Here is a 26,391-nt window from a genome sequence, read left to right as displayed (position 1 = left end):
TTTAGCAGTGATGAGCTGACTTTTAAAGCGAGAGCAATGAGATTCTGAGAGCTGTAATCAATGTAGCTCAGATGATTCTTGTTCTTATTGAACCTGGTTCCTGTATCACAGTTGGAAAATGAGTCTACTGCAGGAGAAAGGAGCTGGCCTTTAAGAGATGTAATTCATCTTTAAAAGGTTTCGGAAACACATTAGTACTTTGGTTATCTTGCAGGAGATTGGTCCCAGCTGTAATGACAGAAATGAGCTTGCAGTGACATCTGGGTCCTAGACATGGTTAGGTTGCTGACATTTAGCAGTTCTGACTCAATTTACTTCACCAGAATAATGAATGTATCATGACATTGGCTTTTTAAAAAATGATTCCTTAAAAAACATCAAGGAGTATAATTTTGAATGCCCTGACCAAAATTGCAATGCACTAAGATTTTCGGATCTACAACCTATTTTGCAAAGGAAGGGGCTGTGTTAACTGACAAGGAATTCTGTCCTGTGTGTTCATTTGTTACTTTAATGGTTAACTTCATCTACTTTTTGATGTCTGCCATTGGAACAATCACTCCAGGAGTCCTGTTTGAGTTATCAGATCCTCACCACGCTGCCTGCCCATTCCTGAGCTGCTGCTTCGCTGACAACAGTTTTGGCAGAGTCAGAGAATCGCTTTTCAAAAAAAAAAAAAGTTCATTGTATTTTTTTTGACTGTGTTACAGCGGCGAGTGGAGCAGCCGCTGTATGGGGTAGACGGCAGCACAGCAAAGGAACCGCAGGAGGAACACTCTGCTCTGCCAACGCTGATGTCGGTGATGCTGGCGAAGCAGCGGCTAGAGAATGAGCAGCTGGCACAGAGGGGAGGTGGCCTCTGTTTTACTTTTGTCTCGGTGAGCAGCTCCGAAAAGATTTGAATCCTAAGGGATGTTTCTAGCTAAGGGATGGGGAATTTGAAGCTTTTCTGCTCAAAGACAGTGGTTCAAGTGCAGCCTGGTTTATTGATGACCAAGTCTACCATCTTCTGGTAAGTTCATCTTCCTTGTGGAGAGTTCTAGGTCCCAGGCTTTGCTTGTTTATTCAAATAACGTGAGTTTTAAGTTAACGACTCAAAACCTTATGTAGATCAAAATAATAGCCTCTGAGAGGCTAATCTGATAGATGCAAAAAAGCAAAAGAATGAAGTATAGTCTTGCTGTGAGAAGTGTTTGTTTTGGCCTTGCTTAATCTCAGCTGACATGAATTATAGTAAGCTTTTAAAAGCTTTGTCTTTTAGCAGGTTGGGCCAGGCTTCTTGAAAGAAACTGACTCTCTTATTTTACTGACCTAAATCTCTAGAGCATTCTTAAACCTTAACGTGCAAGTATGGTACCCAGGCCATGCTGCGCCTCCCACGTAAAGATAAGTGTGTCTGCATGGGCACGAGTGATCATGCTGAGGAGTATATAACAATACACTAACTTTCTTTTACAGGCCCAGCAAGGCAGCCCATCTTCTACCGGATCAGGGAACACTGAGCATTCCTGCACTTCCCAAAAACAGATTTCCATCCAGCACAAACAGTCACAGGTATAGCTCACTAGATGATACATCTCTTGGATGTGAGATTGAAGCTTGATGCAGCTTGTCTTCCACGCCAGAGGGTGCCACTTGTAGTAGACATAATGTTTCCAGTGAAAAGAGCTAGTAGCCCCAACTCGGTCTGTAACCACTGATTGAAGTGAATCACTGAACTTTGTTCTTATCCTGTAAAGGATGCTTTCAGTTGCTGCTCCCGGAGTTTGCTCAATCTGTTACTGAGGCTTTTCTGTGTCAGCACTGTGGGCAGTTCTTCAGCTCTGTGCGTCTGTGCTCGGGAGAGAAACACATGTTTCAGTTCTGTTGTGTCCTGAATGTTCTTCCTCTCTCTGTAAGTGAAGACATGATGGAAACCTGAGTGATAGTTGTGAATGCCTCTATTCAAGTGCTGGGTCATGGGTGCATCCACACTGTTACAGTACAAATATCCACAGTCTAGCTGAAAGTTCTTTGACCTCTGCAGAGTACACCCACGGAATAGTTTGTCCTGTCAAGGTGGAACATGATGTGTTCCTGACAGTGCTTCTCAGCAGCTTCACTGGCCTGGAGTTGAGGAGTATCTCTTCTCGCTGTACTGCTGTGGTTTTGGTGCCTCCTAAATTGTTAAGATTCTTCTTGTGGCTCTATTGCAAGATGTACTTTTAGCTGTGTCGTCATCTTCTGTTGCTTATAAGGATGTTCAGCTTTATCTGCAGTGCACCTTGCTTATTTCTTCCCCAAGCCCGCTTTTAATCTTTTGATTTTCATCTCTGATTTCTCTGTGACTGACACGTCCCTTGAGTGATTTTTAAACAATCAAGTTTTGTGTCAATCATTTTTCTTACATCAGTCTGTGTCAGATTATTTTATTGCTGGGGGAAGCTCATTCTCCATTTCCCCAGCAGGTGGTACAAGTTCTTTGTACATGAAGGACAACAGTTCTACCTCTGGAGATACGTACTGGCTTAAATCTCTGAGCTCTTATGCATCACTAGGGTCACATTTGTTGTAGCATTAAAATGCTGATGTGTGAAGATCCCTGTTTCTTGCTAGTGCGTGGAGAGTTCTTGTGTGAGAGTGATGCCATAACTCAAGAACCTGCCAGAGATAACCTTTCTCTCTTTGCTGTCCCAACACCCATGCTTAAAATAGTGGTCCCACCAGGAGTGAGCAAGATGTTTTTATTCTCTCCTGTGCTCAACATGCCCACAAGGTCCATCTTCTTTGAAAAGGGCAAGACATTGTCAGAGCATGCTTTCTGCCATTGCTTAGCTTCATGATGTTCTCCAGAGGTTTAGATGTAGCATACACTTAAGGCTAAGAATCCAGGAAGATGCTTGGCTGCATGATGAGGACATGTACACATTCTTGTTTTTCCCTTCCAAACCTGTTTGGAGTTGATAGGGTTAAAAAAACCCACCCTTCAGTGATTTCAAGTTTGAATCATTTCTGGCAATGACAAAAGCAAGTCAGCATGAGCATGATTTTCTTAGCATTTTCAGTCAGTGCTTGGGCCCTCCAAGCGCTCTGAGGCAAGGTGAGTTGTGATGAAGTCGCATGTAAGAGCATGCATCCTGAAACATGACTTCATCTGACACAGCGTGAGCATGTCTGTGCACCTGGTAGAATGACGTAACAGTCACTGAAGAAGCTTTCTGCTGCTTGGCTGAGCGGCTGCAGCCTAGGTTTTCAACAGCCAGCCTTCTCGTTGCCTTCAGTGACAAAAGCTTCTGCTGCACGTGCTTCCTGCAGGCTGTCAGGAAGCACAAACCAAGCAGAGGCAGGAGTGAGGTGACCTGCCCAGGCCTCCTCTTTGTCTTTGGGGATTTAGGCTCATCTTGCTTGATGTGCAGTGCTGGCAGGTGTTCTTTTTGATCTTTCCCATACTGAGCATATGTAGAGAAACAACAGTCAGCCAAGTTTGTATCTTACTTCATGGTGTTAGCTTCCAGGCAAGCCTGAAATTTGGAGAACAGTTATATAACAACTCCACAGGTAAGTCTTTGCTAACTCTTCTCAGAACCAGGGTAGTTGCTTGCTAGCCATAAATGTGAAATCTGTGTATGCAGTCATGGAGAGAGACTCCCTTGTGTTGACTTGGCTATTTTAGGTGCTGTGTTCATGCACATACTGACTTCCCCTTCCCCATCCATCAATGACAGTGCTGGGTTGGAAGTATTCCTGCTCCTAGAGAATACAGTGTATGTCTTTTGCCTTCTGTTCCTGGGTATAACGCTTATTTCACTGGTGAAGGTGTTTGAGATGTGCTGCACCCCATAAAGCTTTTCAAATAGGTTTCACTCAAGAACCCGAAAGCACCTGTTCCTAGTGGGCACTAATACATCAGTTGTCAGAAACAAAGGCTTGTGCCTAATATTCCTGCTGTCAATCTGTTGTAATATTTTAAAATGAAGACCCGTGTTTTCCATCAAGACTGACTTAGAACCCATAGGTATTGTCTTTTGTCTATCAGGGGGTTGTCTGTGTCCATGAAAGATCTCATTAATTTGATATTCCAGCTGAGGGTTGAGATTTGGTGGGTTTTTTCTTAAGCCTTTTTCCTGTACAAGCTATGTTTCACTGCAGGAAGGGACAGTGAATCTCAGAGATCACTAAGGAGTGGGCAGAACTCAACTATAGAACCAAAATTTTCAGAACGCACAGGGTATTGTAGCCCTCTTTGTTACCAGTTTGTGCTCTCCCGAGCAGCTTTATGCTAGCTGACTGAACCTCCTATGCTGGAGGAGCCCACCGTGCAATAAGAAAATGAAGAATGGAGAAAGTTTTTCCCCCGACTGCTAGAATGCAAGGGATCCGTTCCTTCTTAAGCCTAACTTTTCAGATCAGCGGGGGTTACACTGTGATGTTACGTGCTGACTATCTGAAATATATCATCTGTTTTTAAATGTGGTTTATGGTGATTTTTCCCTACAGTCTGACCTCACAATGGAAAAAATATCTGCACTAGAAAACAGTAAGAACTCTGACTTGGAGAAGAAGGAGGGGAGGATAGATGACTTATTAAGAGTAAGTATTTAAAGTGGGACAACCCTTGTCAAAGCTATTTAAAGGTACCTAGAATGCATGTGCCAGCTAGGCTGCAGAGCAGGATTTTGTATATCGTTTGTAGAACCAACACTCATAAGGTAAAACAAATCTGGTTATCCCTTACTTGCAAGATAATTGTCTGGCTTGTAGATACTCTTGTTTGGGCTGCTGGAATCCACAAGCAGTGTAGCAGTGACTGTGGCTCTACAGTGCAGAGCCATCGTAGCTCAGGTGTGTTTGTCCTCAGCAGTGTTGTTGGCCTTTCTTTCATCTGTTGCACACTTGTATATTTTGCTAGTTAACCTAAGATGTTTCTTTGCAGAATTATTCCCCTCTTCTAAGTACCGAGGAGCTGGCTCTGCTTTTTGTTTAGCAGCATGTTCAGGAGCCTCTCAATAGACTGGGCAGTTGTATTCTGAAATGCTCATTCATGAGAGTGTCAGTGACACATATAGAGATGAGGAGAACATCTTTTGGTCAAACAAAAAGGATAAAGCTTCTCTTAACTCATTAGTATTCTTCAGTAAAAGATAAATACGTTTAAATCGAGGATCTCGTCTTAATGGAGGAGTTCTGATTGACTTAGCTTTCATCAGCTGGAGAGGCGAGGCATCTCTTGTCAAGTGTTGAAAAGGATTAGAAAACATTAAAGGGAGAAGAGGGAAGGCTCTCTGTGTTTGTGTGTCTGGTCTCAGCACCTAAAAATGCTAAGATGGGCTTGTAGAGACATAACACAGCAGCACATGTGGGTTTTGTTGAAAACAGTCCATGAGCAGGAAATAGATTATTTTTTTTTTTTTTAAACCGTTCACTGTTTAATCAGAAGCCAGGCTATTGGTTGGAAAGGGGATGGTTAAGTTTAACTTTTTATCAATGAAAACAGTTGCACATAAAATACTGCTGTACGCTGTGATGGTGTTAAAAACAGCAGCTGTTGCTGGGAGCAGTCTGTATAGCAGGGCTGATGGATAGTAACTCGAACAAGAATTTAATTGAAAGTGCAGAGGGAGTTACCCCATCCTTTTCCTCTGCCAGTATTGTGGCTAAAGAGGGAGGATAGTCCAGGGATGACTAAGCTATTTTGAGACTTGGTAGCTGTGGTATGGTCTTAAATGTTAAAAAAAAAAAAAAAAAAAAAGCGCCTTGTGCTTGTGTTTTTTTTGTACCTTAGTTCCTTGCGTGTAAACCAGGATAACAGCACTTCCCTGTTCTAGAAGGGTATGAAGATTTAAGTGGGTTAAGAATTGAAGAGTTTGGCTTAGATCTGTTGCTAAGAGGAACCTGGTCTTTTTTTTTTTTTTGTCCTGCTGGTGTGCTTACTTTAATCTGATCCTTAGAGCTACCTGGAGAAACTTCCTCCTAGGTGATGCTTAGTTTGGCTCTTCGAATAGTTTAAAGTTAAAGGCTTTTCTTCTCTGTTCACTTTTAGGCCAACTGTGATTTGAGACGGCAGATAGATGAACAGCAAAAGATGCTGGAGAAGTACAAGGAGCGGTTGAATAGATGTGTAACGATGAGCAAGAAGCTTCTTATAGAAAAGGTGAGCAGGGAACTTTCCACATCTCTGCAGTCACAGTTCATGTCCTTGAAAACTCTGTCGTCTTCTGAGCAGTGAAAACTTGTTCCTATTGCTTTAGTCGTAAAGGACAACGGGAATTCTGTCCTGAATTATTTCTCTGCAAATAGGAATGTAATCCTAAGACTGAAATGGTTCAGAATGTTTTGATTTCTTTGGTACTTTTCACAGTCCCAAAGTGCATGAACTCCCTTGCTTAAGTGCAGTAGTCTCAACTCTAAATGCAGCAGGCATTACTTGATTTGGAAACTCATATGCCTGAAAAGCAACATTGTCCAGCTATGGCAATGCAAGAGCAGTACCCCATTGTGCCCTGAAATTGCCAGATATGCTCTGTGACATGGGGAAGTGATTTAGACCTTTCCTTCTTTCACGTGGCAAAGTTGGAGGTCATTGCTTTGTGTAACACTCAAAACAGCACATTAAAGACACTGGGGAAAGTGCCAGGCTGCTGTTTACCAGCATCCAGCTTGCTTCAGTGTTGACAGATTTTCTGATGGTTAAACAATGTGGGGGTCTGATTGCTCTTTCACCTGTTGGCCAATTCCATCTATTGTTTGTGGGCACTGGATGGGTAAAACTACCAGGGTGCTGGCCAGTACATGCAGTCTGTTTGAGCTGACTTTTGTCACAGAGCTGATTGTTCTTGGCTGAATGGGGCTCCCCTTTCTGGGAGGATTTGTAACTCTGGGCTAGGCATTAGGCAGACCTGGCGTTTGGATAGGTGGTGTGTAGCTCCAGGGAGGAGCTCTGCTGCTCTCATCTCAGGCCTTGGAAGTTTCCTCTCACTTAACGGAAAAACCCCGTGACAGACACCCCACCAGTTTTTATGCATGTTGGTGATCTAACTGAGATTGTGTCACTTCTGGAAGTGGTGCAAGTCTAGAACTGAGCTGGCTGATCACTGTTATCTTAGTCTTAACAGTATTTCAGGGTGCATTTTCTTCCTTTGTCTCCTGTTTGAGTGAATAAGGGCCAGATCAGAGCCACATCTGGGGTCAAGCTCAGCTACTGATATAAAGGGATAGTTTTAATCCTACTGCTAGACTGATTTCAACTGATGATAGAATGGGTGACCTGCCCAAGCAGTAATGGGAGAGGAAAGGTGAGGCTGAAATGGCAGAAAGGAGGCAAACAAATGCCTGTCAGACCAGAGTGAAGCACCAGCAATAATGTGATTAGTGATTTTCAGCTGGGTTTCAGATAGGCAGTACCGAAACAATGGAAAGTGGTAAAAATTGGTAGGGATTTAAAACACAGCACAGCTCGTAGCTGCTAATTTATTTTTACACGTGCTTTATTTTGTTTTCAGTCAAAACAGGAGAAGATGGCATGCAGAGATAAGAGCATGCAGGATCGATTGAGGCTAGGTCACTTCACTACGGTGCGGCACGGGGCGTCTTTCACCGAGCAGTGGACAGATGGCTACGCCTTCCAGAACCTCATCAAGTGAGGACAGAGTTGTCTTTAACTTCAGAGGCAGAGACTGAGAAACTGAGCAGTTGTGTGTGATGTCTTGCATGGCAAAATGTGAGAATGGTGCGAGTGATGCATGAAAGGATCAGTCAGGAACTCAGCTGCTGACAATGGGGAACGTTTTCGCATTGAAGTGAGAAATATGTTTCCACTTAAACCTCCAGAGCCCTGAACTGGAATCAAATCATTTGAGTTGGCCTCTGGGTTGGAAAGCAGTAGGCTGCTCAGTCGGGTATTCTGAGTGCACCTACCTGGCTGTGCAGTGCTCAGGGTGGAGGGCTGGACCAAGTTGTCACGTGTATCGTGAGTCAGTCAATTGGATTTGCATACCATATTTTAGTCAAGGAAGGTTAATTGGCTGCTTTTTTTTTTTTTTTTTAAAGTAGAAAGTAGAGAAGCTTAAAAGAGAAAATCCATACTATTTAACTTTTTTTGCCTCCTGGTAACAGTGATCAAAGGGGCTGCAGAAACCTGGAAATGAAGATCAGAGACCCTTTTATACAGCATGTTAATGGAAATATCCAGTCAATTCCCACCTGCCCTAGACCTTTAAGTAGGACTTGGCAAATTAATTGCATTAGAGAGCTGTGTGTGATCCTTTAAAATCATATCACTTCTCTGTAGTCTTGATAGGGAGGCACAGCTCTTGTTAGGCACAGCTTAAGAACTTAATAATTCTTCCTTAGTTTGTGCTGTAAGACATGGAAGAAATACTTACAGAATATTTACCTGCAGTCTTAGTCTTATAAGTGAATTAAGTATGTAAATGCTCAAGTCATTTAGACTTGAAATTTCAAGAGAGCTTTTTATCACTGTAAAATGTTTTAAGATAGTCTTTGTATCTTGGAGGAGAGACTGTTTTCTTAGTGACATTGGGAATGGTGTAGGTTATATTTCAGGCAACTAAGGATAGTTTAAGTGTACCATTGAAGTATAAAGATACTTTCTCAGACAGTGCCAGACTTCAGGAATAGTTTTAACAGGAAAGTCTGATATTTAGAACAGAGCCTTCTAGGAAAAAGTCTGTGGAAAGTTTAGTGATTTACCATGGATCCCTGAGTTTTCCGTGAGGTTAGCAGCTCCTTGGTTTTGGATATCCTCTGCATGAATAAAACCTTTCACTTACTAAAAGGTTTCTGTGGGCCAGGAAAAGAATCCCCTTTTATGTAAAAATACCTTTAAAAATCTGAGTCATAATGTTTGGCACATCCCCCTTTTCTGTACAAAAATATTTTGTTACTAATCTTACAAGTACAACTGATTTGAAATTCATTGCTCCAATCTGTTAAGAACAGATGCTGAAGACAACCAAGTACATACCATTAGTTCTCTGCTTCATGCTTTTTCTACTCTCTTCTTTCTAGGCAACAGGAAAGGATAAATTCCCAGCGGGAAGAAATAGAAAGACAACGAAAAATGTTAGCAAAACGGAAGCCACCTGCAATGGGACAGACCCCTCCTGCAAGCAATGAGCAGAAGCAGCGCAAGAACAAGACCAATGGAGCAGAAAATGAAACGTAGGTTACGTGGCCTTCTTGGTGCATTGCAAAGCTGCATGCTTTGATTAGAGCACAAAATATCTACTGGGAAATGGAATCTTGCCCTTGCCTCTAGGCTTCACTCCATGCACAAATGAGTATTGTGGAATTAGCCTGGCATTCAGCAACATCTGGCTGCAGTTCTAAATAGTTTTCATTGGAGTAAAACAAGGATCATTGCTGAGTCCAGACTTTGTATGAGCTTAACTCTTTTTGAATGCAGTAACTTTTTCAGTATTCCCATTGCATCAAGATTTGAAAAGTGGTGTCTTAGTGTTGCAACTTCAGAATGATTTTGGTGTCACTGTGTGATACGTGGTGCTTTTTTTTAAAGGAAAAAAAATTACACACATTTAGAAACCTTTATTTCCATGTACTTTCTGGTGAGGCTTTTCAAACAAATAATTTGGTATACTGAAGAAAAAAAATGCTCTCTATAAAGACTGCATTAGGCAATGACCTGTATCTCCAAAGCAGTCCTTCACAGATGGCTGAGTCAGGGAGATGGAAAGGTAGTTGAAGTGATACTTTCTTTTTACAGAAGATTTTTTTTTTCCTTCTGTTGAAGTTACTGATGCTTCAAGAGTCCTGATGTTGTTGGAGAGGAAAGCTGTGTCTCAAGAAATTTAGAATATTATTTTTGGGGAGTTTTTGTGAGTTGGAAATACATTAAGTCAGAGACTTTCCCCAACCTTCTACCAGTTTCCTTTACACTCTTCATTTTATTGCTGTTGGCTAATACCATAACTCTGTGACACTTTTCTTCTTGCACTACTACATCTACCGGGCATGGCTTGACCTCAGAGTTCCTCGATCCTTTTGAATTCTCGGTCTTGACCTTTAAAAGAGCACGTGAAGCAAAAGCTCCCACTGCCTTTTGCAGTCACAGCAGAGATGGCACACGACTGGGTGAATCGTGGTATTCAGGGTGCTCTCAGCAACCAGGGCTGTGCCCCCAGATAGGATGCTGGTGCCTGCAGATCAGGTGTATGGTATTGGAGGGCACCGTGTGCTTTCTGCAAATAAATAACTTGAATAGAGACATTTGCCCTTTGTTCTGGCCAAGTGAGCTTAAGAAGAACTAATGTCTGTGATATCTGGTGAGCTTCTGCCTGTGTTGTGAGCCTGCCTTGAGGTAATCTAGCGCTACCTGGGTTTGCTAGTAACACTTTTTGTGCTACCGGGTCTTTTTCTCTGTGTTTCTTGCTGGTTTATCATTCTTTGCTGATATATTTCAGGGGTTTGTCTTTGTGGTTTAGAAGAGCTTCTTGTGGCGTTCTTGATAAAAACTGCTTGCCAGTGTATGGATGTGGTTCATGTGGAGTGTTTTAGCTTATGAAAACATTGTTTTTGCAAGTCAGCTGAAGCAACTGTACTGACTGACTGTTTGCTTAATCATTAGTTATCCTGTAAATGCATTTGTTGGACCGCTGTGTGTCAGGTACAGAATTTTCTGATATTTTTGCAGGGAGGTTTTTTTCCTTGTGGAATTCTTACAGAGGCTGTCTTTTAGGCAAGTTGAATATAAATGTTTCTGAAAGTTGAATGAGGAACGGACAGCCAAATTCCTTCATTTAGTTTTTGATTCCTCTTTGGTTCATGGTTGTTGCTGTGTCCTAAAAAGGAGAGGAAGGTCCCATGATGCAAACTTAAACATGTGCTCTCCTGAAACTAGTTTCTAGCCTGTGAATGACAAAAGGATTTTCATTCAGGAAGATTAATCTGCTGGGGCTTTTTGAGGTTTGTAAGGGCAGCTTGGGCAACCTTAAGAGTCTTCAGCTGCACTGGAAGCAGTGTGTTTCAAGCATGCTTCTGTGAAACAGAGCAGTGTTTGTGTTAGAGCCCCCTTGATTTTTGTAATGCTTGCTGCTAACAGGCAGCTATTTTGGGCAACCTTAGCCTGGTGGTACTCATTACATTTCTTGCTTAACGAGTAGACTGTTGGTGTTCAGCCCTGTATTTCATTTGTGCACACGAATATGTAGAAAGCTTGTTGCTGCTTCATTCAATTGTCTTTTTATTCCTCATACAGAAACACCAGCCAAAGACGTAAGCTTTAGGAACAGTCTTTTACATTAGCTGAATCTTAATAAAATTCAGGCTGTCAGGGGGAGGGCGGGGGATGTGTGAATTAACATGCTTTTATATGGAATGAGACAACATGTAAACATTTATGGTACTGGCTGTGTTTTGTATGTATCTTTAATTGTAATAAGCAATTCCTTATGGTTGAGATTCTTTCAAAGGGAACTTGGCATGTGAGTTTTGCATGAAATTTATCAACTAACAACTGCTTTAGCACTTATTTCGGCTATGTGGACCCTCTATGTTACTAATGGTGAAGAGGAATTGGGGCAATTCAAGATGAGCACTTAATCACCTAAATATTACCTCCTCTCAGGTTACTGTACAGTGAGCCAAGGTCCCACAGCCTGGTGCAGACACAGGACTTGGTCCCCTGTTGAAACTAATTGTGGTATTAATGATATTAATCTCATACACCAACCTTTGTACTAAGTACTGTGCAGAGCATAACTGCTGTGACAGGAATCCTGGGATACACTTTGAACTCAATTTAGGTTCAAAAAAGATATGTATATGCTGTCACGCCCATATCTTATTTACAAAGTAAACAGATGCAGTTGATAGGGCTTAGCAGCTTTGTGTTCACATGTGTGATGCTTTTACCAAACTCCTTGTTGGTGGTAGTGAGAAAATTAATACAGCGATTCATTTTTCTAACCTTAAAGATCTCAGCACATCATTACATCTTGCAAGTGATGGGGTTTTGTCACTGTTTTAGTGTTTTGCCTCTGTCCTGTGGGGGCACACTTCGGCTATAAAAAACATCAAAAACATTATGAAGCTTTTTTTTGACCAGCCACCTAGGATGGGAAATCTGTACATCATTTACCATAAGGAAAATGGGGATTATTCCCCTTACCCCATTGCTTCTCCTAACTACACAGGAGGTCAGAGATATGGTAAGGTGTACTAAATTGCTCAAGGTTTTCCTGGAAGCTACTCCAAAGAGCCTGAAACAGGAAAAAGTTCTGAATCCAGGTCGTTGCTCTGTTTGGTTCTGTGGCCAGTTGTTCTGCTGTCCAGGAGTGAATAGCAGGGTTGAATTATCCAGCTTTTATGACAAAGAAAAATTTGAAAATTAGTCAGTAAAGCAAACTTTAAATGGAAAAATAAGATGTAGAATACTTATGCTTCAGTGTTCCACATTTAGTTTATAGTTTAGCTTTCTTTGTTAAAAGTCAGTCACTAGCCTAAATAGGTGTTACGAGGGACTTGGATTTGAAATTAATATGTGCTTTATCAAGGCTTAAGCTTTTGGTCTCCTTTAGATTGATTATTAAAAAAAAAAAAAGATTACAGAGTTTACCTAAAATATTTTCTGCCTACTGTTGACATACTCCGCGTAGTTGTCACTCTCAGTGGCGATGTGTATTCTGCAGACTGTTCATCACAGGCACTGAAACCCAACGCACTGCATCTGTCTCTTCTCTGCAGGTTAACGTTAGCAGAATACCATGAACAGGAAGAAATCTTCAAACTCCGACTAGGTCATCTTAAAAAGGTAAGAACTAACTGAAGAAATGACTTTTAGGTAGGCCTTTGATTCAGTGTTGTATGAACAATAGCATTTCTCTGTAGAGGTCACTACTGTTTGATAATTGAGAGGTTTTTTTGTTGCTTGAGAGGGATGGCCAGGATTTTGTAGTAATTTTTTTCCAGGGCAGTGGTATTCAGGAAGGATGTTCTTTGCTTCAGTAGATAGATTTCTGTATCCTTACAGTTAGGATTTCACGCAGGGAGCTCCACTGTTTTGACGCATCTTATTCTGTCACTGCCTAGTGCTGGGCTCCGTATGTGTCTGATATGTGGGAACATGAAGGAATGGACCAAGGGAAGAAAATGACAAGAACAAAAACTTCAACCATCATCGACTTTCCAATTTCTCTGCAATATTGAGTAACCAGCATTATCAGTAACAGTCCAATAAAATCTCTTGGGCTTTTGGAAACTAGTACTGCTTAGGTAGTTGTAATGCACATTTGTTTCCAAGTACATTGGCTTCAGTAGGAACTGTACCTGTGAGTGAGGTGATACTTAGATAAGTCGATGGTTACCTTTAAAGTGATTGCAATAACCTCTAAATAAGTTTGCTGGGACACTTCAACAGATGAAGTACTGAAAAAAAAAATAGATGTCTTCTGCCGCTTCCTGGTTAGCTGTGATCCCTGCTAAGGCCAAAGTGTTTTCTTTCCCTTATGAAACAAAGAGGAAGTGTGTGAATGCGTTGCTGGAGTCCCCCTTCTTTTCTCAGGTTGTGCCTGAGCTCTACACTTAACTTTTTCCTGTAACCTTGACACACAAGTTAAATGCAAAGCCTCATTAATGCTACTGTACTCCTTGTTATTTTCAGTGGCAAGGGAAAGTGAATGCACACATGGAATCCGCTGGCACTCTGCCCATTGTGTTTTACTGACCTGTGAGCAAAGATAAGTGATATGGGCAGGAGTATGCTAAAGGCATGCTTGCCCTACAGGTTCCACATTGCTAGAGTGGATTAATTGCGGGTCCATCTCTGCTGGCATGTAGTGTGCCACCCTGGAACAGAGGAATCCATGTGGAAATGGACCTTAATGGAAAATGAAGTAATGTTCTGGGATTGTGGCATTGTCTGAAGCTGTGCTTATCCTTCTCCACTTTTGGAAACTGGCTCATTCTTTATGCCTAAAAATAGAACAAGTTGAGAAGGGAAGGAGCAGAGTCACAAGACAAATGGGTAACTATGTCCCTTGAGTCATATATACCAAATAATACTGCTGAAGGCACACGTTTTAATTGAGGTTTGCAACACTGTCCACAGTGATATGAATTCTAGTGTCATGGCTGAGGGCATTAGAACTTCCAACTCTATAAACAGCATATCACAACTTCCACATGGCACTAAATTATACTCTGACCTGTTCAACTGCTAATAGGGCCCAATGTTGTCCTTTAACATTCTCCATCCTCTCCAGGTGCTGCCCCATCCCCATGTGGCATCATGGTACCCCCGTTCCTTACTTCTGAGGGCTCTCCTCTTCCTCTTGTTGAGCAGAGGCTGAGTTCCCACAAAAACAGCTGCATAGCACTTAATCAGGGAAGGAGCAGGACCAGAGCAACAACACTTCTCAGTTACAGAAAATGTTAAAATCAAGAAGGCATAAAGATAACGTCTGCTCCTGTCTGTGTGTAGGTGTAAGAGAAACTGCCCAGTCAGTTTTCATTCCTGTCACCTTCCACGTGACTCTTAGTTGACTAAGACCATCTCTAATCTCCCAAACAAGCTGTTTTCCAGCTGTGAAGAAGTTACTGGTATTACATTTGTGTTGCCACAGATCAGGTGAAAATTCTAACTGCATTATCTTAACAGTGTTTTGTTTTCCTTTTGGTTTTTCCCTGTGCAGGAAGAAGCAGAGATCCAGGCAGAGTTGGAACGGCTAGAGAGGGTTAGAAATCTACATATCAGGGAATTGAAAAGGATACACAATGAAGATAATTCACAGTAAGCACATAGGATTCAGGGACAAGAATGTATAACAAGTTTTCATTTGTCCCCTTCATAATGGAAAATGGTTCATCTTTTTTAAATCGGTGTTACAAATTAATACGTCACTTGACTGTGGGGGTGGCACAGTGGTATAACTTGAAGTTCATGCAAGACAAAGGCTTCCAAGTGCATTGAAGGGTACCATTATATAGTGTTTCATCAGTGCAAAGTGATCAAACAGTATCAAATCTGTCAGTCATTAACACAGTTCTAATATTTTTCTGTCTTAATGTAAAAAAGTTGTTTCTAAGCTGTGTAGTATCTGTAATTTATTGTGCAGTAGATTGCATTATTGCTGTCGGTGTCCTTAAACTGTGTCTTTCTCGCCAGATTTAAAGACCATCCAACGCTAAATGATAGATATTTGTTGCTACATCTTCTGGGTAGAGGCGGCTTCAGTGAAGTATATAAGGTAAATTTGAAGTGGCAGTCTGTGGTGTAATCTGAATCTGCAGTGAAATATTGCAGTAAGCAGAATTTTTACACTTGTTTTCTCAATGGTGTGTGTGGTTGTGGAGGGAAGAAGGGAGGACAAAGCACATGTTGCATCTGGCTTGCATTAGACAGCAGGCTTGAGCTTTTTAGGTTCTGCCCTTGTCCTCAGAGGTCAGGTTTCCTACGAATGTATGTTTCAAGAAAATGTTGCACCAAGTCTCCAAGTTTTGTCACGATGGAGAAGCAAACGGCTTGTTTCTTCAAGTGCTACACACAAATACCTTAAGTAGCGAAGTTTTGTTGAGCATGGCATAGCAAGTCTGAACCTCACTGTAAATAAGAGAAAATAGCTCCAGTAATAAGAGCAAAGCCTTCATTTCCTGGGGGTAGAAGGCTTTTATCTTGTGTCTTTATTTTTCACTCTGAAGTAGCAGACTGGGCGTATGTGTGTAGTCTTGGGACTTCCTTGGAAATGAGGATTACTTGTGTGTCAGCGCTCTTGCATGGCCAAGACCTGGTGCTTGCTATTTGACTATTATGCCTAAAGCCTTTCCAGTTCTAAATACTCCCCATCTGTACCTAGTAGTTCTTAATTCATGTTGAATTTGGCTAGAATGAAAATAACTATGTCAGCACAAATATTGGAAACTTCACAGTGATTTATTATTTTGATGCAGTACAACAATAGATATCTAAACCGGGGGGGCTGGACTGCTCAGGTAGTGAAAAAAGAGAGTGATCTGCATGTAAGTACTTTGAGTTGCTCTTTGGAGGCTTTTTAAGTAAAAAGCCTTGGCTCCACACGTGAAAGCAAGAGGGTATGAATGCTTCATACCTGAGTGAGTTTGAGTTGTAACTATGTTATTAAAAGAAAGAAATGTGTAGCCCTTCTTCTCCGGGGTCTTGGCCAATCTGTTAAGCATTAGGAGTTAAGTATATGACTTTAGAGATGGCCACAGTTAATCTTTGTCTGCTTACAATAAGATTTTGCCCCGTCCTATAAATTACTAGCTGTTGCTGCTCTCAGACAAGGTAAAAGATTTCTGCATTTCTCCAAGAGCACAATTGCGGTCCATTCTTTAAAGACTTAAATAGTGAGAAACTGGAGGGAAAAATACAGCAAAGATTTATGCAGTTCTGCCATTGAATTCTTCAACTTCTAAATAAGCTGAAACATTATGCTCCAGGATGGAGAGCTGAGCTACCAATGTGAAACAACGTATTGAAAATCCTCTATGTTTTGGGGTTTTTTTTAACTGAATGTAGAAAATGAGTTAGGTTCCTTGGAGGAATAACAGCAGGGGTCTTTCCCCATCTGATTAACTGTCTATATTTTGGTAATGTGGCCTTTCTGATCCCACTGTAGCTCTGGTGGTAAAATGTCAGAATAAATGCAGCATTAATTAGAGCCCATGAGAAGGTCAGATCAAAGCACAGAATATTCAATTGTTTTCAGAGTTGCTTGGTTTCATTAGTGAAACTAATTACATCAAAATGCGGGTTTGCTCTTCACTCAGTATGTTGTAATGCTTATTTCCTGGGTGGGGATATTGGTTTGTTAGAGCTTGTCTGCTTTTACAGTATTAACTTGAAGTTGTGATTCCTACTGATTTTCAGCTCTTCTCTCTGCAGGCATTTGATTTAACAGAACAGAGATATGTAGCTGTGAAAATACACCAGTTAAATAAAAACTGGAGAGATGAGAAGAAAGAAAACTATCACAAGTAAGTAAGGCTGTAAAACAGACAGCCGTGTTTCCAAACTCCTCCTATATTTAGTTATCCAGTGTCTGCAAACAGGCTGCCATGTTTTTGCTGTGTTTTGTCACATTTCAAAAGCCACTTTCTGTCCCAGTAGCTACTTGTAAGGTCAGTTTAGAAATGTTTTAAACCTGTGCATGCAACACACATTACATTTTGTGTAAGCACTACGGCCCAGGGTTTTGAGGCACCAGTAGTGCTCTGTGAAGAAGACGTTAAAGTGGCTTCTCCTCTGAAATGTCTAAACTCTGCTTTTGTGGGAAAGAGTTGGTCATGCCCATCTTCCAGGTACACACCTGCATTGTGCTCCCTGAAAGCCTGCCCCTGCTCTTTGTTTCCCAGAATACTTAATCCTGTCACAGATGATTAGAACTGTAAGTATGTCATGGCCTAGAAGGGAAGCTTTTTGGTGTTGGTAACACTTGCTCCCTAATGCCATGGATTAGATAAACTGCAGAATGGCAGACAAGCCTTCTCCACAGAGGTTCAAAGGTAAAGCTGTGATCTTAATTCCCCAACAGGTCACTGGGACAAACTAAGCTGAATGTGCAGCCTAGAAGTTGGGCTGTTGAACATCATGGAATTTTTCTAGAACTTGCTGATTTTGGTATTCAGCTATGTTGGATCCCCTAACGATTTATTTTATGAGGTTATTCTATTTTGGCAAGCAGTACCATTAATCAAGATCAGTTATTTTGTAGTATTGCCAGCCTTGGAGATGCACTCAGATTCTGTGGTTCTCAAGAACTGTTCTGCACAGTTCCTCATTTGCTTGCCTTTCCTTAAGCTGTCTGATTAATGTGCATGGGTTTGATTGAAGTTGGACTGCTGTGTGGTATGTCTGGGTTTGCTATCTGCAGAACTTAGTTTTAAGTCACTTGTATGACTAATGCTCAGACTTTCCTATTTTCAGACATGCGTGTAGAGAGTACAGAATTCACAAAGAACTGGATCATCCTCGAATAGTTAAGCTATATGACTACTTTTCGCTGGATACTGACTCGTAAGTTATGTCACTGTGTCCTTTGACTTGGTTTGACCCATTCACTACAGACCAAGCATTTGTTCTCTTAAAACTTTACAGGAGAGTCCATAGAATGTCCATAGCAATGTTACAGACTGTACTGCAGAGATACCTGAGGCGATTTCAACATATGTTGGTTTTCTAGAGATGCCACCTCACAAACCAGTACGCTGTATTATGTCAAATGTGGTGTTTTACTAGTAGATCTTACTCTTTGCTGGCCTGGGCAAATGGCCCAGCTGATGCAGCTTTCTGCTTCTGGATCTGCTTAATGGGGGATCTCTGACCTTTGTACGATTGAGCATTGAGGTCTGTGCTCCTTATTTTTAGAAAGGGATTAATAGGCTGGAGAACTCTTAATTTAATATATTGACCAAATAGGTGAGTCTTACAGACAAGCAATAACAAAGTGTTCTGATTTCTATCAGGTAATTACAACTACTGTTTTGCCTTCAGGTTTTGTACAGTGTTAGAATACTGTGAGGGAAATGATCTGGACTTCTACCTGAAACAGCACAAGTTAATGTCGGAGAAAGAGGCGCGATCCATTATCATGCAGATTGTGAATGCTTTAAAGTACTTAAATGAAATCAAACCTCCCATCATACACTATGACCTTAAACCAGGTATGCTGTGCTGCTAGCTGACTGCTTAAGGATGCTAACTAAAGGTAACGGGTTGTAAGTAACACGGGGAAGTTTACTTTGGTCAGACAGTGAAAAGGAGACAGGGCTGTCTGGGAAAACTAACTTGCAACAAGAAAAAAACTTAAATGTGTAGAACATGCTGAGAAAAGGGTATTGTCTCTCAGAATTGCAACATAAAACAAGGAAGTGACATTCCAGAAAAAGTAGCCTCCTTGTTCAGAATGAACCCTTGAACCACCAAGTGTCTGTTTGGTTTCTTAATGTCCTGCTTGTATTTTGCTGTTGAGAGCTTCTGTTATTGCTTCATAAAGGTTCCCATAATTACTGGTGTGTTTCATGTTCCCATTCTTCTGGCTTATTCTTTCTGTAATCATCTGCCTGAAAATTTGATGGCAGAAGCTAACTTGCAAGTGTTTGGTTTTTCACACCATGTAGCAGCTCACAAAGCTGAGGACACACAGTCAAACTGCTCAGGTCTGCCTTTGAATCCATAACATCTGCCATGTAGAAGGTCCTCTCCAAATGTTGTTGCAGATTTCCCTTTACCAGTGGGCAGAGTCACGAGGGGAAAAAATGGAAGTGCTTTCTTTTGGGGTGATGCCTCTTGGCTACATAGCTTTTTTTTTTCCTAGTCCAGTAAACTTGAGCCATCTCTTTGGGCAGTTCTCCCTGGCTTGTCTCCCTGTACTGGTGGCACTTCATCAGCATTGTATAACTGGTATGTGATGTGGTTTATTGCATCAGCACGAGGAATCTGTACGGGAGGTGGTGCTGTTGCACTACTTCTAGTGACCCTGTTTCTTCCCCCAGCTGCAGACTGTTCTCATATTGTCTGAGCATGTTGCAGAGCTCTGCCTACAGTTGTCTAAAGCTCTGATTCATCCACTGCCATCACGCACGATTCTCCTGCTTTATTGTAGGTTTTGAGAAAAACAGTGATGATCTGATTTCTTGATCGTTGATGGATTTGTAAAAGATTCTTGCCTAGGCAGTAATTGTCCTTTTTGAGCTTGGAAAGCCACTGGGGAGCACTGCCAGGAAGGAGAGAGTTTCTGGCTTGTTGAGAGGCCAGGGCAAGTCAGGACTTCTGGGCAGAATGAGTCATAACTGTGTATGTGTACTTCCCTGCTTAATCCTCCTTTTTGACCTGCCCTTCCAACGGGACCTTTGGGAGGGGTCAAAACAGCATGGGCATCAAGCATGTTTGGCTCAGAGGGCTCAGAATCTGGAGGCTCCGAGTAACGTCAGGCCACTGGGTCATTCAAGGAGGGGCAGATCAGTTGTAGCACTTGGTGGGAGCTGAGTTGCCTCTGGAGCTCAGGGTATCGAATGTTAAAACATCTGCTGCAGCTCACTGTGTAGGTTCCTTGACCTCTCATGCAGAGTGCCAGAGTTCAATGCAATTTTATTCTTGTTTTTTCCTGCTAGATATGTATCCTAAGGGACTGTTTCTTTCCTCTGTCTAGGTAACATTCTTCTAGTCAATGGTACTGCATGTGGAGAGATAAAAATCACAGATTTTGGACTTTCCAAGATCATGGATGATGACAGCTACAACTCTGTTGATGGCATGGAACTGACATCGCAGGGGGCTGGTACTTACTGGTAAGCGTTGCCTGGGGCACTTGCAAGTTACAGATCAAGAACAGTTTATAAACAGCTTTGGATTTATGTCAGCTCTGCCTGTGACAGCTTGAGACACTGGAGGTTTGAGACCCTGGAAACTGCTCTTGTTGTCACAGAGCTCCTTTTGAGGCTGGCAGCTTTTTACTTTTCAGTGGGTTAACGTTTATACATTTTAAAACCATCTTATCCAAAGGGCCTGGTGAAAAACTGCATATGCTACATGCTGCTGAGACAGCAAGCTCTGGAGTGGAGCTTGGCTGCTATTTCGCAGTCCATAATGGCACGGTCTAACAGTTTAAGCAAGAAGGAGGAGAATACCATGCCTGACAGGTACATCAGGGAGATGGAAAGCATATTCCACTGAAAGGAGGACATGAAAATCCACGGTTAGTTCTTACAAAAGATGTAAATCTCATAGTGCTGAGTATAGCCAGAGCTTCGCTTTCAAGTGTCATGTGAAAGATGTTTTCAGCAATACTTTATCCTGAGTGCCAAGTGGTGTCACTGCATCACCCATGGCTGAGACTCAGCAAGACCTACAGTGAGCGCCACTGAATGTGATTCTTAGATATTACCCAAGCTGCAGACTGTCACTATGGGCAACAGTAGTACAGGAACATTTGTTAAGGCGTTCTGTATTGTACAGTTTTGTTCTGTTCCTAAAAATGAAACTAAGTGTAGTTTGAGCAAGGCTGAGTGTCTCTAGCTAGGACGTGGCATCTGGGGTTGTACTTCTAGAAATACGTATTTTGGCTGTGTGTTTCTATTGTGGAATTGTTGGCCGAGCCCCCTTTTAACAACAAATAGCAGTACTAAAGATAAAAGAAAAAGGCGTTATTTTATGTATTCTGGTGAAAAGAAACTGACTGTGCTGACTGTCTCAGACCACAAGTTTCTGGAGAGCCCTTGGGATCACTGTTCCCAGGAGGGGTTATGCATTGGTGATCTTGGCCCAGAGGGGCACAGGAATGAAATTTGGGTCCCTCAAGTCCCAGCTAATACCTGATTACAGAAGCTTGTTCCTTCCTTTCTAAAGAAAATTGAAAGTATTTGGAGATGCTGCTCATAACCTGTTGTCACTTCCTTCTAATCAGGTATTTGCCACCAGAATGTTTTGTGGTTGGGAAAGAACCTCCAAAGATTTCAAATAAAGTTGATGTCTGGTCAGTGGGAGTCATCTTCTATCAGTGTCTCTATGGCAGGAAGGTAAGAAGGCATTTAACTCCTTTCTTAGTGGCTATTCCCAAACCTTTTGGGAGGCAGCTCTGGCTTCTGCTTCCTCCTTCTCCCCAGGCTTAGAAGGTCCTTCCTCCTTGTCTCCTTGCCATCAGTTCCAAGGCAGAGTCCATGCTAATGAAGTGGGGATAATTTACTAGGTTGTGTTGTGCTCTACATGGCACTTTCTTCAGAAGCACTTTTCTGCAGAACATCTCCTTCCACTGGGCACGTTCCCTCTGAGGCCACTATGGGCAGGACAGGGGTGTCGTTCAGGGCCAGACACCTGAGGTTCTTGCCCTGGTGTTGTTTTGCGCTGCCAATGCACTTTGTCGATCGAGTCTGATAGTGCTTGATGGCTGCAAGTGTATTAGAAAAAAAGTAGGTACAAAGACCCCCTCTAGAAGTTTTTTGGGATGGCTTTTGGAAGGGAAGAGTCTAGATCGGGAAAAGATCATTTGTCCTGAGAGCAGGTAATTTGTTTTATGACAACAGTAGAAATAGGTTGGAAAAGGAAAAAGGATTCCATCAACTCTTGTTTTCACGAGTCCTTGGTAACCAAGCGTTGTGAAAGGCTGAGCTGACAAACACCTTGCATTGCTTAGTGTTGTCAGTCAGACAGCTGGTGGAACCAGCCCAACGAAGATTGAGGTGGGTCAATCTCCTGTCAGCTTCAATAGATGAAGGCCCTCTTGCACATGCTGAAGCTGACCTGTGAGATCTGGAAGCAGGTGGAGATCCCTCCTGTCTGAGCCAGAAACACCCCAGACATGTTCCAGCTTGGTCCCTTTTGTTCAGTTTAAGCACAGGAGCAATGTGTCCTGCTCATCTGGCTGGAATGTGCAGCACCTTCACAGCATTTATGGGCTTCTTGCCTGGAAAAAGTGATGATAACCAGTAGTGTTACAGGGCATTTTTTAAGGCCTGTCACCAGCCTTTAACAACTGTCTTCTCTTTTGTTAGCCCTTCGGTCACAACCAGTCACAACAAGATATTCTGCAGGAGAACACAATTCTGAAAGCTACCGAGGTGCAGTTCCCTCCAAAGCCAGTAGTCACGCCAGAAGCAAAGGTAAGTGTTGCTACAGCGAGTGATCGTACTGTGAATGTCAGCCCTCAGCACGGGCACTTCCATCCTCTTGGTTTACCTAAAACCAGCAGTTGTGCGTTTAACACTTGCCTCCTGCAGAGTGGTCTGTGGCTTTGCACTGTAGTTGTCAGGCTGAGGATTGAACAGCGCAGTGTGTGCCTCTGCCCATGCTTTCTCCTGACAAAAGATGAGCTTTTTCTGGGGGGCCCCTCACCCCAAAAAGGCTACTGAATGACTCGAGTATGTCCAGAGAGGGGCAACGGAGCTGGGGCAGGGTCTGGAGCACAGGTCTGCTGGGGAGCGGCTGGGGGAACTGGGGGGGTTCAGTCTGGAGAAGAGGAGGCTGAGGGGAGACCTCCTGGCCCTCTGCAACTCCCTGCCAGGAGGGGGCAGAGAGGGGGGATGAGTCTCTGGAGCCAAGGCCCCAGCGCCAGGCCCCGAGGGAATGGCCTCAAGCTGCCCAGGGCAGGGTCAGGCTGGCTCTGAGGAAGGATTTCTGTGCAGAAGGGGCTGTTGGGCGTTGGAATGGGCTGCCCAGGGCCGGGGGGGAGTCCCCGGGATCCCTGGGGGGGTTGAAGAGTCGGGCTGAGCCAGCGCTGAGGGATCTGGGGGAGTTGGGAAGGGTCAGGGTGAGGGTCATGGTTGGGCTGGAGGAACTTCAGGATCTTTTCCAACCCGGATGATTCTGTGATTCGGGCTGTCTCTGTGCTCACTGGGGAAGGAATCTCAGTGTTGGGGTTGTCAGGTTGGCCTCGCTCCCAAAAAGTTATCAATCAAAGAAAGCTTCCTGTTTCTGTCTGTCTACTAATTCTTGTTTTGCCTTTGGGGTGTCTGCAGGCATTTATCAGACGCTGTTTGGCCTACCGAAAGGAGGATCGGATAGATGTCCAGCAGCTGGCCTGTGACCCATACTTGCTGCCTCACATCCGCAAATCTGTATCCACAAGCAGCCCAGCTGGAGCTGCGATTGCATCAACCTCTGGATCATCCAATAACAGCTCTTCAAACTGAGACAGAGTAATAGGCCAAAAACTGCTTGAGAAACCGGCAAAAAGACTTTCAGAAACAGCTTTGGAATAGAGGAATCCGGAAGGGTCTCAAGAAGCCTGTACCAGGTGCTTTTTTTCTCTTGCTTTTTTCCATCCATAGAGCATGACAACATCAACTCTCATCAAGAAAACCTTCGTCATCTAGGCCAAGCCATGTGGATAGGAGATGGCTTGAGGTTTATCCAGTAAATGACCACAAAAGGGTGGCTGCTCTGAGCAAGGAGGGGAAACTCAAGAAAATACAAAAAGACATGGTTCCATGTACTGTGAACTTCTGAACATGCAGCCTTGGGGAATCCAGGACGCCGTGTGTGCTTCATATGAAGAATGTGGACTTTGGAAAAAGACTGGGCTAGTCCAGTGTTGATATTTAAACATTGTTCTTTTTCTTTTAATAAAGTTTAGGTAACATCTCCTGAAAAGCTCGAAGCACCAAGGTTCAGCTGGGGATGGTATATGACTCTTTGCCCTTTGGAGGGGAAAAAAGTTGATCCTGCCTGTTCATGGCACTAGAGTTAGTGTTTTACCCCTAATTAATTTCAGTTTTTTAAAAATAACAATTTTTTGGAAGAAAACAGTTTTCTGGTCTCAAAGTGAAACCCATATTAGCAGGTTCATGGCAGTGTCCATTCTGTGGATGGTGCAGCTTTTCTGCTCCCTTGGGGTGGCCTCTTAATGAATAATTCACCTTCTCAGGAGGGCAGTGAAGCCCAAAGGAGAACAGGCCTGCATAGATCTCCTGTGATCAGAGCGGATCACAGCTCAGACTGCCACAAGGTTTTTCAGCTGCTGCTTCATAGCTCTCACAACGGTTGCACCTTTTTAATTTATTTGAAGTGCTGTTCTTTTTGAAAACACCCCCTGGCATGTTCACGACGTGCTCTCTGCTCTCGTGAGCATGATACCTGTTGGCCGTTGAAAAGGCAGGCAGCGAACGGGGAAGAATCAGAGCACAGCTCAGTTGATCTCGGGTGTGATCTGTGCTCGTGCAGTACTGTACATACCTTGTTCACATTATAAAAATCTGAAGCTGAAGACTTGTCTGCTCTTCTCAGGTGACTTGGCAGCAAAGCTTCCTCTCTCCCTTAACACTTCTCTTTTAAAACTTGCTGACGTTCCTAACTCATTCCTAACTTGCTGCCATCGCTGCATCTGCTCTCAGTGAGAGGGGATGAGATAGTGTTCTTGAAGGGAGCAAACACCCTGATTATGCTTTTTGTCTCCCTTCTGTAATCTGCCTGGAGGAATCTTACGCCTTCAGCCGGAGTCTGCCTGCTGTGAAACGCAAGCCTCTTGTCCCCACTCTGCCCCCTTGTCCCCCCACATCGAAGGAAAACTGAAAACACACACAAAAAGCACAGCACTTGAACATGTGGCAGCCAGGTTGGAGCGTTCCTAACATGTGGCAGGAGTTCAGAGCCAGAAATATTTAAAGATGCAGTGTTCAAGAGCATGGTTTGTCTCGGGAGGGAGCCGAGCAGTGCACTACTGCAATTCAGGGTGGTGTTTAAAAAACAAGTTGCCCTGTACACACTTCCTAAGCCAATGCCAGACCACTGTGGTGTGGACTGTCCTCTCCGTGGCACCTCCAGGATCGTACCTGCCGCGCTGGCAGCGCGGGGGCCCTTTGGGGTGCCCGGTACCCCAATGGCATTCTCGGGGCAAATGATGTTCTCCGTCACGCACTTTCAGAGACAACTGCCACTTGTCTGCCTTACTGTAAGCCATCGTCTGCAAATATGCTTAAACCTGATCAGGAACGTTAAGTTAACTGAAAAATGGAGGATTCTGTTGAAATTAAGCAATGGACCTGGAAAGTGGAGAACTCTGCTGCTTTGATTTTTATTACTATTTTTGTAGTGACTCTTGGGCTTTTAATTGGATGTATTCACATGCAGCTGCATTAAGGTGGTCTCTAAACTGTAGTGTTCTAAACAAAGAAATACTGCATCTTTAAATCCTCAGCCATAATTTCTTAGCCCTTTCTATCCTTGCTGCTCTATTCCAGAAGTTAACTGTTTAGCAAGCAGCACTTCACCATGTCCCTTCAGCCTCTGTCAGGCAAAATCAGGGTTGATGCTTCATCCTGTTTGCTGAAGCTGATGATTTGGTGTCTGTCCACATCAGGGAGAATTCTAAAAGGGTTTTTTCTTTCCCGGCCCCGTTGTTTCTTGGACATACAGTGTGTGCTATCTCTGTGGGTGTGATTAGTTTTGTGTCAGATGCATTTATTCCTGCTGTGCGACACCCATCCAGGGGCCTGGGGACAGCGTTGGCCTTTCCCAGGGCTGACAGCAGTGAAGAACCCTGGTAGAATTCTGGCTGCGACACCTTCCTTGTTAATATGGGTTTCACTTCCAATAACAGACCCTATTGCCACACTGTTCATTTACTTAAAGAAAGTGTATGAAGAATTTGTAACTTAAAACCAGGCCAGACTGTTTTGGCTCTACCCAACAGATGAGACATGGATATTAAAATAAGTTTTAAGAAACTGATTTGCTTGGCTCTTACTGTTTTGCTCTTCATAGCGTTGGCACGAGCTCTCTTGCAGTGGCTGCGGTGGAGGTGACATGGGTCAAGATGAGGAAGAATAGAGGAAGGCTGCATTCAACAGCTCAGAGCAGTGAGATCCCTGTGTCAGAGGGGAGAATCGCTGGAAATTACCAAATCTTATTTAATTATTGAGCATTAGTGTTGTTCTGGAGCATTGAGACAGACATCCAAGGTGGGTTTGTCCCTCATTTCCAGTAGAGTA

The 26,391-nt window shown here is 43.0% G+C and overlaps 1 protein-coding gene across 2 annotated transcripts in view; it reads left to right on the top strand.

The window, feature by feature from the left end:
- The window catches only part of TLK2 (tousled like kinase 2), a 44,391-nt gene extending 18,266 nt beyond the window's left edge, over positions 1 to 26,125 (top strand). For both annotated transcript variants that reach the window (XM_074926435.1, XM_074926434.1), the window contains 16 exons: positions 711 to 878; positions 1,459 to 1,554; positions 4,477 to 4,569; positions 6,020 to 6,130; positions 7,479 to 7,615; positions 9,007 to 9,159; positions 12,700 to 12,766; positions 14,646 to 14,743; positions 15,119 to 15,200; positions 16,856 to 16,947; positions 17,897 to 17,986; positions 18,464 to 18,633; positions 20,121 to 20,259; positions 21,375 to 21,486; positions 22,459 to 22,566; positions 23,422 to 26,125. In XM_074926435.1, coding sequence (XP_074782536.1) covers positions 711 to 878; positions 1,459 to 1,554; positions 4,477 to 4,569; positions 6,020 to 6,130; positions 7,479 to 7,615; positions 9,007 to 9,159; positions 12,700 to 12,766; positions 14,646 to 14,743; positions 15,119 to 15,200; positions 16,856 to 16,947; positions 17,897 to 17,986; positions 18,464 to 18,633; positions 20,121 to 20,259; positions 21,375 to 21,486; positions 22,459 to 22,566; positions 23,422 to 23,595 — 1,890 coding nt within the window. In that variant the 3' untranslated portion in view covers positions 23,596 to 26,125. The remainder of the gene's footprint in view (positions 1 to 710; positions 879 to 1,458; positions 1,555 to 4,476; positions 4,570 to 6,019; positions 6,131 to 7,478; positions 7,616 to 9,006; positions 9,160 to 12,699; positions 12,767 to 14,645; positions 14,744 to 15,118; positions 15,201 to 16,855; positions 16,948 to 17,896; positions 17,987 to 18,463; positions 18,634 to 20,120; positions 20,260 to 21,374; positions 21,487 to 22,458; positions 22,567 to 23,421) is intronic.
- The last annotated feature ends 266 nt before the right edge of the window (positions 26,126 to 26,391 follow it).

The sequence above is a fragment of the Athene noctua genome, chromosome 25 (genome assembly GCF_965140245.1).
Source record: "Athene noctua chromosome 25, bAthNoc1.hap1.1, whole genome shotgun sequence".
NCBI classification, from domain to species: Eukaryota; Metazoa; Chordata; class Aves; order Strigiformes; family Strigidae; genus Athene; species Athene noctua.
Note: the sequence above shows the minus strand (reverse complement) of the source record. Positions and strands in the feature narration are given on the sequence as shown.